Raw genomic sequence first — 14,084 nt, forward strand, 5'->3', positions numbered from 1 at the left:
AAAGCAGATCGACGACGATTACTGAGGAAACATGCGGGAACCAACAATAGCATTTACTACTAAGCAAACAGCAACTTTTCCTCCGAGTGTCCAGTTCAAATTCCACTCTTCCCTCACGATACCTGGCTACGTCTCCAACTCCTAACTAGCTTCACCTCTCTCTCTCTCTCTCTGTCTCCGAAATGGCACCGCAATTGGATTAGTAGCTATTTTTAAAAGTACATGATCTCTCCCGAGTGGAGATTAGATCCGTCTCAGAAGGCGCAGTGTAATTGGAGGTCACTTTCGGCAGGTAATCGCGGGAAGAATCTCCAAGCAGCAGAGAGTGAGACAGGGTGGTGAAGGATTGAAATGCTTTCAAGAACTTTAAACAAGCGACTACCCTAAACACCGATTCTTCAAGACTACCCCATAACTACCGCGTGTATTTCTGCAAGAGGGGAACGCGCTCACGGTGACCATAAGGGCCATGGTGGGGACTGTCCATGGTGCTGAAATACATGTGCCGCTGCCCGCGGTCCTGAAATCAGTGAAGCCGAGCAACAGTCGCACTGGGAATGTACTATTCATTTCGACAGCTCATGAAAAATGCTCTCTCCGAATAAGCAGCGTCGAAGGTGATGGATTAGCCTTGGAGGCAAAAAAGATGTTTCTTTTCCTCGCTTAGTGGAGGAACCAAATCGAAATACAAGCAGAGCATGTATCTTGTTCATTAAGGTGACATCTATCGAAGTCGTGTCATAAGGGAAAGAGTGATAACACATTAATGAGGCTGATGACATTTTTGTTATATTTCATTTAAAGTTGACTTTTTTTAACCCACGGTTAAAACTGGGAGAAAGTGGCAGTCCTGCACAGCTCCAACAAAAGTGTGAGACTAAGAAACTAGACTCTGCGCATCAATCCATCTCCACGGATTGGTAAGTTAATCCTTTGATAAGTGTAGCTGGAGGCAGCTTTTCCGAGTCTTTGTTACACAATTCTGTAAGTTGGATTGTTCAGGTCTCATCCATTTGTCTTTGTAATATTTATGGATCATTAGTAAAACATCTTCTGAATCATTCAATAAAGCTGAGCTGACAAAGCTTTATTAGTAACCACATTTCACCAATAATTACATCTCCTCTGAATTAAGAGTTTTATTAGAGCCATAGAGATGTACAACATGGAAACAGATTCTTCGGTCCAACTCGTCCATGCCAACCAGATATCCTAAATTAATCTAGTCCCATTTGTCAGCATTGGTCCATATCCCCCGAAACTCTTCCCACTGATATACCCATCCAGAGGCCTTTTAAATGTTGTAATTGCACCACTTCCTCTGGCAGTTCATTTCATGCACACATCACCTTCTGCATGAAATATTTGCCCCTTAGATCCTTTAAAAATGTTTTTCCTCTCACCTTAAACCTATGCCCTCTACTTCTAGCATCTCCCACCCTGGAGAAAAAACTTTGACTATTCACCCTATTCATTCATGGTTTTATAAACCTTTATCAGGTCACCCCTCAGCCTCTGATGCTCCAGGGGAAATAGCCTCAGCTTATTATGCCTCTTCATATAGCTCAAACCCTCCAATCCTGGCAATATCCTTATATATCCTTCCTGAATCCTTTCAGGTTTTGTTACATTTTTCAAAACACCAGTAATCTATTGGAGCACTTGGGCAAATGGCTGACAGCCCAGGCTACAACAAAAGTATGAATTTCTTAAGAAGCTTTAAATATGGCACAACAATTTCATTACAGAAACTGAAGCTTTTTGTATCAAAAACACCAGAGTTTCTCTGCAAGATTTAAATGTGAATGTTTTTGATAAAATATTGATTTACAGATCAAAATGTCTCTATTGAATAGATACTGATCTTTAATACCGCCTTGTTGACTGATTTAGGATGAGCTGTGCTGATAGATTTGACCGAGGTTAGAAGCAGGTAATTTATATTGGACCTAAGTATGCTCCAGTCTCCATTTACACCTCTCCCACTTCACATTATCAATTAGCCAAGTAATTTCAAAGTCTCTTGTCTTTATTTTTAAGTACATACATTCCTCTTGTTGAAAATCATAAAACATCATTTTTGGGGGATATATATTACCAGCTGATTGCAATGTCTCAAGGTCACTTAACAGCTATAAATACATATAATACATACCTTTATTATCCATAGCAATGTGCCTTATGTCTTTGCTCACTGCTCTTAACTGATTTGCATGGAACAAGGTTATTTTAATTAATATTTGTCACCCTACTCTTTTGGATGTGCTGCTGTTTACTTTCCATCCATCTATTGTTCCATATTGACTATTTGGCTAAAATTCAAACTTTAGTTGGATTAAACAGACATTGGATTTCTTCTCATTATTTGGATATCTTGAAATCCATTGGCATCGCTGCAAATTTCCGCTGAATATCATGGTTGTTTGGAACAGAATTGGAGAATTTGGTGCCCTTATCCATTGATCAAACAGTATGTAATATTGTCATCAGTTATCAAGTCAGCCAGTGGTTGAAATTATGTTTAAAAGAACATCTGATAGTTCACACCTAGACATGACTGTATTTAGAAGGTCAAAGTTAAGTTTCAAAATTTGACCTAAGTTTCAAAATTTCAAAATCAGTCTCTTATATTGTAGTCCCAAAGCTCTCACCTAAAATGCCATTGAGGCTGATGGGTCAATTGAAGATTTCAAAACTGATTTTGGTAGCTTATTGTGAGGTAAGTGTATTAAGAGATTTCCAGCACTTCACTCTCGACCCTTAAGCTCAGATCAGCTATGATCTAGTTGAATATTGGCACAATTTTGAGAAACTCTTGTTGCTATGTAATCACTGATCAATGATTACAGTAACATTAGGTATAATGATATTGAATGCATCTTTTTTGATTCAAATATGTTACTCATTTCTTCAGGGGCAGAGGTCACTATTCTTCGTGAATGAATCCGCCTTGTTTAGGATCCAGCTCTAAATGCTTCCAGGAAAATGCTGAGTCCCTGTTGGACAATAACAGGTTGTCTACTGGAGTTCATTAATTGTCCTCAATGCTACCACACACCAAAGCAAAGGTTCTTTATGAAGTTAAAGTTTTTTCCATCATTATGGTGGTTACTTCTGGGTTCATTAGTGTTTCCTCACTGTGCGCACACGTTAGTTTTCAAAGTTGGTGTTGTTGGACCATGGAACTGTGACCCAATTTTTTCCAAGGCTCTTCCAGGTATGGCAGCCAAGCTGGCAGTTGATCGAATTAACAAACATAGTTCCTTACACAACAGGTATAAGCTCGAACATGTGGTGCTTCAGGATGATTGCCAGACTTCAAAGGCACTCAGTAACTTTGTGGAGTTTGAAGAACATGCGTCCATATTTTTGGGTCCAGTGAACCCAGGCTATTGTGAGGCAGCTTCACTTTTGGGCAAGAACTGGGATAAGGGAATCTTTTCATGGGCCTGTGTTAACTTTCAACTTGATAATGCCAACAGCTACCCTACGTTTGTGAGGACCTTACAATCACCTGTCAGGGTTTTGTTTAGTGTGATGAAGCATTTTCTCTGGGCTCATATTGGTATCGTATCTTCAAATGAAAATATCTGGGTAGACACTGCCAACAAAGTATCCAATGCTCTCAGGTACAATGGACTTCCAATTGGAATTGTCACCTCGATGGGATTCACTGATGAAGATATGATGAAAACCTTAACAAAGATTAAAAATGTTCCTGACCTTCGAAGTAAGTTTCTGTTAAAGATAAGTTCCTTGGCCATATGTAAATGTGTGTATGTCTCTATCCATTGAAGAATCAGGTAACACATGAAAAGAGTATAAGACATACTGCTTCAAATTTGCTTAATTTCTACTTATTGATAGACGGCTCATTGGTTCAAATCAAAGAATGCAAAATATACTCGCAAGTATAACACTATTAATTATTGCAGCATTATTCATGTTTTTGATTGTGCAAAGGCATGTAGGTGCGAACGTTTACAGACGGTCACACACATACATACAGACACAGACATAAAAACAGAAGTAGTCTTGAAACAATTTTCATATAGATTGGAAAAGAGGCTCCAATATAATCACAAAGAATATCAATCTAAATATCCAAACACTTCTGAGGTAAAGAGTATTTGACGATAGAGACTTCAAACCAAGCAAACAAGTTCATGGTCCACAGGAGCACAGTGTTCCCTGACTTCCTGTATGCATTTGGAAGAAGACCATAAGATCATAAGACATAGGAGCAGAAATTAGGCCATTTGGCCCATTGGGTCTGCTCTGCCATTTGATCATAGTTGAGAGGTTTTTCGATCCAATTTTCCACTTTCTCCCTGTAACGTTTGATCCCCTTGGCAATCAAGAGCATATCTATCTCTGTTTTAAATATACTCAATGACCTACCCTTCACAGCCTTCTGTGGCAATGAATTCCACAGATTTCCCACTGTTTGGCTAAAGAAGGTTCTCCTTATCTCCATTCTAAAGGGTCTTCCTTTTACTCTAAGGCAGTGCCCTTGGTTCTCGTCTCTCCTGCTAATGGAAACATCTTCCCAACATCCACTCTGTCCAGGCCATTCAGTATTCAGTAAGTTTCAATCAACTCCCCCTCATTCTTTCAAATTCCATTGAATACAGTTCCAGAGTCCTCAAACGTTACTGGACTATGTACAGCAGACACCTCAAGTCCTTGAACAAAATATCATCAGCGACAACTTTACAAAATCCTGCAAAATTCACTGGCAGGGTAGATGCTCCAACATCAGTGTCTTCTCTCAGCCCGACATCCCTTACATTGGTTAATATCAAACAGATGTATTGGGTGGTCTATTTTTTGTTTACATTCCTGACTGAAGTCTCCTAAATCAAAGTCTCTGCTTTGAGCTTTACAAAGATATTGCAAGGATTGGAAGGTTTGAACTATAGGGAGAGGCTGAATAGACTGGGGCTGTTTTCCCTGGAGTGTCAGAGGTTAAGCAGTGACATTATAGAGGTTTATAAAATCATGAAGGGCATGGATAGGTGAGTAGCCAAGCTTTTTTTACCTGGGGTAGGGGAGTCCAAAACTAGAGGGCATAGGTTTAGGGTGAGAGGGGAAAGGGACTTAAGAGGCAACTTTTTCATGCAGAGGGTGGTGCATGTATGGAATGAACTGCCAGAGGAAGTGGTGGAAGCTGGTACAATTGCAACATTTAAAAGGCATCTGGATGGGTATATGAATAGGAAGAGTTTAAGGGATATGGACGAAATGCCAGCAAATGAGACTAGATTAATTTCGGATATCTTATAATTGTGGATGAGTTGGAGTGCAGAGTCGGGGCAACTTTTTCATGCAGAGGGTGGTACATGTATGGAATGAACTGCCAGAGGGAGTGTAGAGGCTGGTACAATAGCAACATTTAAGAGGCATTTTGATGAGTATATGAATAGGAAGGGTTTGGAGGGATATGGGCCGGGTGATGGCAGGTGAGACTAGACTGGGTTGGGATATCTGGTCGGCATGGACGGGTTGGACTGAATGGTCCATTTCCATGCTGTACATCTCTATGACTCTATGACTGTATGACTCTATATCTCTATGGCAAGCCCTTACTGGAGGTGCAGAGGAAACACTTGATGATGTCCTCAAAACCTCTCTGATAAAATACAACATTCCCACTGAATTGTGGAATTTCCTATCCACAACTACTCACGAAGAAGTATCTGTGAAGTTGCCAGCCATTCCAAGCAGCTCCAAAAGGCCCAGGCCCAGGTGGAGGCTGAGTGCAGGCGGAGGCTGAGTGCAGGTGGAGGCCAAGTGCAGATGGAGTTCGAGTGCAGGTGGAGGCCCGGGTGCAGGTGGAGGCCCGGGTGCAGGTGGATACCCAGGCCCATGTGGAGGCCCAGGCCCAAGAGGAGGCCGAGTGCAGGTGGAGGCCGAATGCAGGTGGAGGCCCAGGCCCAGGTGAAGGCCCAGGTGCAGATGGAGGCCGAGTGCAGATGGAGGCTGAGTGCAGGTGGAGGCCAAGTGCAGGTGGAGGCCGAGTGCAGGTGGAGGCCCAGATGCAGGTGGAGGCTCAGGTGCAGGTGGAGGCTGAGTGCAGGTGAAGGCCCAGGTGCAGGTGGAGGCCCAGGTGCAGGTGGAGGCCAGGTGCAGGTGGAGGCCCAGGTGCAAGTGGAGGCCAAGTGCAGGTGGAAGCCCAGGTGCAGGTGGAGGCTCAGGTGCAGGTGGAGGCCGAGTGCAGGTGGAGACGCAGGTAAAGGTGGAGGCCGAGTGCAGGTGGAGGCCAGGTGCAGGTGGAGGCTGAGTGCTGGTGGAGGCCCAGACCCAGGTGGAGGCCGAGTGCAGGTGGAGGTCCAGGTGCAGGTGGAAGCCGAGTGCTGGTGGAGGTCCAGGCCCTGGTGGAGGCCGAGTGCAGGTGGAGGCCCAGGCGCAGGTGGAGGCCGAGTGCAGGTGGAGGCCCAGGCGCAGGTGGAGGCCCAGACCCAGGTGGAGGCTGAGTGCAGGTGGAGGGCCAGACCCAGGTGGAGGCCGAGTGCAGGTGGAGGTCCAGGTGCAAGTGGAGGCCGAGTGCAGGTGGAAGCCCAGGTGCAGGTGGAGGCTCAGGTGCAGGTGGAGGCCGAGTGCAGGTGAAGGCCCAGGTGCAGGTGGAGGCCGAGTGCAGGTGGAGGCTGAGTGCAGGTGGAGGCTGAGTGCAGGTGGAGGCCAAGTGCAGGTGGAGGCCGAGTGCAGGTGGAGGCCCAAATGCAGGTGGAAGCTCAGGTGCAGGTGGAGGCTCAGGTGCAGGTGGAGGCCGAGTGCAGGTGGAGGCCCAGACCCAGGTGGAGGCCGAGTGCAGGTGAAGGCCCAGGCCCAGGTGGAGGCCGAGTGCAGGTGGAGGCGCAGGTAAAGGTGGAGGCCGAGTGCAGGTGGAGGCCTCCACATGGGCCTGGGTCTCCACCTGCACCCGGCCTCCACCTGCACCCGGCCTCCAACTGCACTCGAACTCCATCTGTACTTGGCCTCCACCTGCACTCGGCCTCCGCCTGTACTCAGCCTCCACCTGGGCCTGGGCCTTTTGGAGCTGCTTGGAATGGCTGGTAACTTCACAGATACTTCTTCGTGAGTAGTTGTGGATAGGAAATTCCACAATTCAGTGGGAATGTTGTATTTTATCAGGGAGGTTTTGAGGACATCATCAAGTGTTTCCTCTGCACCCCCAGTAAGTGCTTGCCATAGAGATATAGAGTCATACAGTCATAGAATCATAGAGATGTACAGCATGGAAATGGACCATTCGGTCCAACCTGTGGATGCCGAGTGCTGGTGGAGGCCCAGACCCAGGTGGAGGCCGAGTGCAGGTGGAGGCCCAGGTGCAGGTGGAGGCCGAGTGCTGGTGGAGGTCCAGGCCCTGGTGGAGGCCGAGTGCAGGTGGAGGCCCAGGTGCAGGTGGAGGCCGAGTGCAGGTGGAGGCCGGGTGCAGGTGGAGGCCCGGGTGCAGGTGGAGGCCCGGGTGCAGGTGGATACCCAGGCCCATGTGGAGGCCCAGGCCCAAGAGGAGGCCGAGTGCAGGTGGAGGCCGAATGCAGGTGGAGGCCCAGGCCCAGGTGAAGGCCCAGGTGCAGATGGAGGCCGAGTGCAGATGGAGGCTGAGTGCAGGTGGAGGCCAAGTGCAGGTGGAGGCCGAGTGCAGGTGGAGGCCGAGTGCAGGCTGAGACACGGGATCAGTGTGTGACTGAGACACGGGATCAGTGTGTGACTGAGACACGGGATCAGTGTGTGACTGAGACACGGGATCAGTGTGTGACTGAGACACGGGATCAGTGTGTGACTGAGACACGGGATCAGTGTGTGACTGAGACACGGGATCAGTGTGTGACTGAGACACGGGATCAGTGTGTGACTGAGACACGGGATCAGAGTGTGACTGAGACATGGGGTCAGAGTGTGACTGAGACACGGGGTCAGAGCCAGGTGGAGGCCGAGTGCAGGTCGAGGTCCAGGTGCAGGTGGAGGCCCAGGTGCAGATGGAGGCCCAGGTGTAGGTGGAAGCCGAATGCAGGTGGAGGCCCAGACCCAGGTGTAGGCCGAGTGCAGAAGCCGAAGGAGCCTGTGAAAACGCAAACGGCACTCACAACCATGTCAGCAAACATGACCTTTTCCTCCATTGTAGCAGGGCATACAGATTCAGAATTAGAGTGTCTAATTACCTCAGGACCTACAACTCCAGAGTTGAAGCAGTTTGCCCCTAGTTTAGAGAGTCTGTCAAGATGAAGAAGAAACAGTAAAAATGTTAATTCAGTCTTTTTATTTTATATATGTTAACTTTGTCCCTTATTCAACCTCATCATATTAGTGTATTCAAGACTTGTTATGATCCTCACTAAGCTTAATATTGGACACGCTCGGTCCCAGTCTAAAACCTCTCCTGATGGAATGTTTGCCTTCCTTTTTGTTAATCCAGAAGGTCAGTTACTGAACCTGTTTAGAAGAGGCTATACTGTACTTTTAACAAAAGAATATAAAAGTTTATTATCCAAAAGAAAAGAAAAAACTACATTGCACTAGATGAGAGAAAAAAAGAAAGATCTCATTGCAAACATCAGAAAAAATGATTTATTCTTTCATCCCAACAATATCCTCATAGACACTCAAGCCTCGTTGAAGAGTCACCCTCATCTCCACAATAATGTTTTTCGCTCAACTGGGAAAGTTGTAATCATTTTTGCTTTGGCAAATTGCTTCATATTCACTTCGTACAATTTTCTTCAGTTAATGTCCCTTGTCAAGATCCTTAAAGCAACTGCTAACTCAGGTCATCATCGTTTGACATACATTCCAGGATGCCTTCCTCTCTGAAATCTCCATAACCTTCAGATTCTAGACCTTTCTTCTCACTGACCTCTCAGCAACTCAAAACCCCTCCCTCATCCTGATGCTTGGAGAGTGCTCAAGAGCAGCACATCTGCTGTTTTGAGCTACCTCTGAACCTACTCTGGCCTCTCCCATCTCTCACTGTCTACGGTAGTCTTAAAATCTAAGTCAGCAAACACATTAGCAATTAGCTCCCTCGATTTATTGCTGGGTCATTTAGCTGAATCACACGGCTTCTCATCATTACTGCTTTGAACTGACTGTTTAAAAAGTCCAGGCGAAAGTGAGGACTGCAGATGCTGGAGATTAGAATCGAAAGTGTGGTGTTGGAAAAGCACAGCAGGTCAGGCAGCATCCGAGGAGCAGGAGAATCGAGGTTTCAGGCAAAAGCCTTTCATTAGGAAGGAAAGTCTTTCTGACCTTTATAAATGCCAAATCAGATCTTCGCAGATTTGAAAACTAAACCCATTTCTTTCCTCCGTTTTAGAAGTGAAGTTTATAATGGTAATAATATGAGATTTTATTCCAGATTGCTTGGGCTAAGGTCATGTCAATGTCCTGCTTACAGTTGATTCATGACGAGGGATCTTGAGGTATTTATTCATTCATTGCGAAAGTGTCTATATTGAAATAGTGCAACTGCTATACTGTGTTATAATTACACACGGGGCCCCTGGGGGAATAGTTATATTCTGAAAGCAAAGGCTGATTAAAAGAATGAGCTAATAGCTTATAGGAAAAATGCAATCATATACCCTGGATGACAAAAGTTATTTCAGTCATAAAGATAAAGGAAACATATTAAAGGTGAAATATGGAATCAGGCCCTTGAGGAACATAAAGGAATCTGGAAAGAATTTAAACAAGGAATTAAGAGGGCAAAGAGGGGCCATGAAATGTCCCTGGTGAGTAGAATTAAGGATAATGCCAAGATTCTTTACAAAAACATCAGGAACAAGAGGGTAGCTAGGGAGAGGGTAGGTCCACTCAAAGATAAAGGAGGGAAATTATGCATGGAACTAGCAAATGTGAGTGAGGTCCTTAATGCATACTTTGCATTGGTATTCGCCAAGTAGAGTACACAAATGATGGCATGATTAGGAAGAGTATGTTGATATTTTAGGGCATGTCAATATTAACAAAGGGACCTGTTGGTTTTTGAAAAATGTTCAGGTAGATAAATCCCCAGAAATCTATCCCAGGATGCCGAAGGAGTCAAGGGAGGAAATTACTGGAGCCTTGACAGAGATCTTTGGTACAATTACAACATTGATAAGGTATCTGGATGGGTATATGAATAGGAAGAGTTTACAGGGATATGGGTCAAATGCTGGCAAATGGGACTGGATTCACTTAGGATATCTCATTGGCAAAGGGCCCGTTTCTGTGCCCTATTTCTCTATGACTCTATCATTGTATTCTCTTTAGCCATAGGCAAAGTTACAGAAGACTGGACAATAGTCAATGCTATTCCTTTGTTTAAAAACAGCGATAGCAACAATCCAGGGAATTACAGGCTGGTGAGCCTTACATCAGTGGTAGGGAAATTTTTGGAGAAGATTCTTAGGGCCAGGATTTACTTGCATTTGGAAAAGAATGGACTTATTAGGGATAGTCAGCATGGCTTTGTGTCGGGGAAGTCTTACAAATTTGATTGAGGTTTTTGAGGAAGTTGATGAAGATGATTGATAAGGATAGGTTAGTGGATGTTGTCTACGTGGACTTTAATTAAACATTTGACAAGGTCCGTTATGGTGGGCTGTTCGAGAAAATGAAGACACATGGGATCCATGGTGAGCTGATAAGGTGAGTATAAAATTGGCTTGGTGATGGAAGATAAAGGGCTGTTGTGGAGGATGTTTTTTGACTGGAGGTCTGTGGCCAATAATGTTCTGCAATAATCAGTGCTGGGATATCTGTTGTTTGTGATATGCGTGTACATAAATGAGTTGGATAAAAATGTAGGTGGTCTGAATTGTAGAATAAAATAGAATAGAATATCTTTTATTGCCAATTCATTGATATGAGAATTGGTGGAGTTATGTATTATGTGGAAGGTCAAAGAAAACAATAAAATATAGATCCATGGAAAGTTGGGAGGAGAAATGACAGATGGAGTTTAATCTGGATAGGAGTGAGGTGATCCATTTTAGGAGGTCAAATGCAAGAGGAAAGTATACAGCATATGGAGGTACATTTAGGAGCATTGACATAGAGAGGGATCTTAGGGTCCAAGTCCATAGCACCCTGAAAGTGGCAACTCAAGTGGATAAAGTGTTAAACAAAGTGTACGGCATGCTTGCCTTTATTGGTTCAGCATTGAGTATAAAAGTTGGCTAGTCGTGTTGCAGCTGTATAACACGTTGAGAAGGTGAGATTTTTGTGGGGACCTCAGCTAGTGTGTGCTTTTCCAGCACCACTCTAATCCTGACTCTAATCTCCAGCATCTGCAGTACCCATTTCCGCCCATGCTTTTGAAGTCATTGTGCACTGCAAATCAGCCAACTGAGCTAGGTGAAGCCCAGTTGGGAAACACAGTGGTGATGAAAGATGAGTAATACACAATTGTTAATTTTGGAACTTGGATTTTTAAAATGCAATGGATTTTAGTTCGTTCTAAAAGATAGTTGCTAAAGGTGAAATACATCAGCATATGACTTCAGCCAACTGCTTAGCAGACCCATATGTTGTTAATGGATAAAATGCTTATAAGCTGGGTTAATGACAAGCACAGTAAACACATTAAGACAGTAAGTTTCATTTTGACTTCAGAATAGCAAGATAGTTAAGAAGAATTTGGAGCACAGTCTAGAAGATAGAAGAGCTCCTCCGAGTAGAGAACCACTTTATCCCAGTTTGGGGGAACCAGTCACCGCAGCGGAAGTTGCTTCTAGCCAGTGGAGTTTCTAAGCCAGGAGAGTCAGAAAAGATGTGACAAAAAAAAGCTTCAGCAATTCCAGTGACTCCAGGGAAAGACATCAGGAAGCACCAGTTAAGTACAAATTAAAAAGGAGCGAGATGGTAATATTTCTCTGAGGTTGAGTCTCTGTAATAGATGGTGTTCGGCATCAGATTGAAGCTTTGTTTTAATTTTGTATTCAGCTCTTTCCAACGACCTTCTACACATATGTAGCTATGTTCATTTATTTCTTCATTTGGGTAAGAAACTTAGGTTCTGTTGTTAAGGGACGTTTGCAGCTTCATGTGAATATCTTTCAATAATTATGTACCGTGTTAACTATCTGCAAAATATTAAGTATTTAATCTATGAACCAGACTGATTCCTGGGATGGCAGGGTTGACATATGAAGAGAGGTTGAGTCAGTTAGGATTATATTCACTGGAAGAAAATGAATTTTTCAGGAAAGGCTTATGCCCGAAATGACAATTCTCTTGCTCCTCGGATGCTGCTTTTCCATTGCCACACTCTCTTATATTCATTGGAGTTCAGAAGAAACCTATTAAATTCTAAAAGAACTAAAGAGGCTAAATGCAGAAAGGATGTGCTTGATGGTGGTGGAGTCTAGAACTAGGGGTCACGGCTAAAGGATACAGGGAAAACATTTTGGGACAGAGATGATGAGAAACTTCTTCCTCCAGAGAGTGAATTTGCTCCCAAAGAAAGCAATTGAAGCCAAAACATTTTATGAATTCAAGAAAGAGTTGGGTATAAAACTTGAGGATTAAGGGATCAAATGAAATGGGGAAAAGTGGGAACAGGCTATTGAGTTGGGCGATCAGACACGATTGTAATGAATGACGGAGATGCCTCAAAGGGCCGAATGGCCTACTCTTGCTCCTTTTTTCTTTGTTTCTATGAAGCCAGGTTTCATTCTGCAATCTAAATTAGATTAGATTAGACTAGATTACTTACAGTGTGGAAATAGGCCCTTCGGCCCAACATGTCTACACCGACCCTCTGAAGAGGGACCCACCCAGACCCATTCCCCTACATTTACCTCTTCACCTAACACTACGGGCAATTTAGCATGGGCAATTCACCTAATCTGCACATCTTTGGACTGTGGGAGGAAACTGGAGTACCTGGAGGAAACCCATGCAGACACGGGGAGAATGTGCAAACTCCATACAGACAGTTGCCCGAGGTGGGACTTGAACCCAGGTCCCTGGCGCTGTGAGGCAGCAATGCTAACCACTGAGCCACCGTGCTGCCCCTTAATACATTAACAAACATAATTTAAGAATGCAACCGTTTTCTGACCAGGAATTGAATCCGGGCCGCGGCGGTAAAAGTGCCAAATCCTAACCACTAAACCACCAGGGAATCTTAAGATCAACCCAAGTTATTTACTTCATAGTGTTATAGTCCCAGACAATTACCTTTATGTGATATTATTGTTCGGAACCAGTAATATTTTTGCTTATAGTTGACAAAGTTTGAAAACCCAGCTACATACTAAAAGAATAAAGCCACAATATTCCTCAATTTTGAACTAAAATGAAAATAAACTTTACTGCAATAAATTAGAAAAATAGAACAATCGACAAGATATGAGTACCCTAACATCCAGAATTAACTTGAGGTACACATGGATCCGTAGGCAAACTGTAGTTAGATGTGGTCAAGATTTCTCAGAAATCCACCACACGTTAAATGACACTGTGAATCAGCAAATTGTATTAAACTTGGCCTTCCTCACAAGGAATTTAAATTCTTCACTTTCTGAGATCTAACCTCAGTTGCCCAAGGCAGGAATTGAACCCGGGTCTCTGGCGTTGTGAGGTAGCAGTGCTAACCACTGTGCCACCCTAAATGATCCAGTGTTACCATTAGTTGGGACCATAACAACAGTTCGAAGAAACAGTTTTTGAATTTCAAGATACAATTATGACATGTACCCTTGCCACTGAGTTATTTTTCCTCATGAATGACACATATTTTTGTTTGATGATGGATATCACGGTCTCTTTAAATGCTAATTAGTAAAATTTCATTTGTTCTCCTTCTGACTCTCAACAGCTTTCTTGCTCCTGAAGAAGAATCTGGCTCTTGATGGATCTAGTTCAATGAACGCCCCACTACTCTTTAGTAATGCTACCAAATACCTCTGTGTTGGCCAAGGCTTTTTTATTGAGGCGAGGGAGTGGGAAGGGTTAATCATTTGAGGCCTTCATCTGAGGGTCATCTGGGCTTCTCCAACCACGGTCATTGGAGACGAGTCAAGTTGTGATTCTGAGTGGAATTTTCTACTTTCCCAGTCTTGCTGTTGTTTTAGATTAGATTAGATTCCCTA

The 14,084-nt window shown here is 44.0% G+C and overlaps 1 protein-coding gene across 2 annotated transcripts in view; it reads left to right on the forward strand.

Moving 5' to 3' along the window:
• Positions 1-264: 264 nt before the first annotated feature.
• gucy2f (guanylate cyclase 2F, retinal) overlaps positions 265-14,084 on the forward strand; it is an 83,714-nt gene continuing 69,894 nt past the window's right edge. The window contains exons 1-3 of one of the 2 annotated variants that reach the window (XM_043692449.1): positions 265-920; positions 2,915-3,730; positions 13,811-13,879. In XM_043692449.1, the coding sequence (XP_043548384.1) occupies positions 2,986-3,730; positions 13,811-13,879 (814 nt within the window). In that variant the 5' untranslated portion in view covers positions 265-920; positions 2,915-2,985. The remainder of the gene's footprint in view (positions 921-2,914; positions 3,731-13,810; positions 13,880-14,084) is intronic. The other variant, XM_043692450.1, reaches the window with a different exon arrangement.

Source organism: Chiloscyllium plagiosum, chromosome 6 (genome assembly GCF_004010195.1).
Source record: "Chiloscyllium plagiosum isolate BGI_BamShark_2017 chromosome 6, ASM401019v2, whole genome shotgun sequence".
Classification (NCBI taxonomy): domain Eukaryota; kingdom Metazoa; phylum Chordata; class Chondrichthyes; order Orectolobiformes; family Hemiscylliidae; genus Chiloscyllium; species Chiloscyllium plagiosum.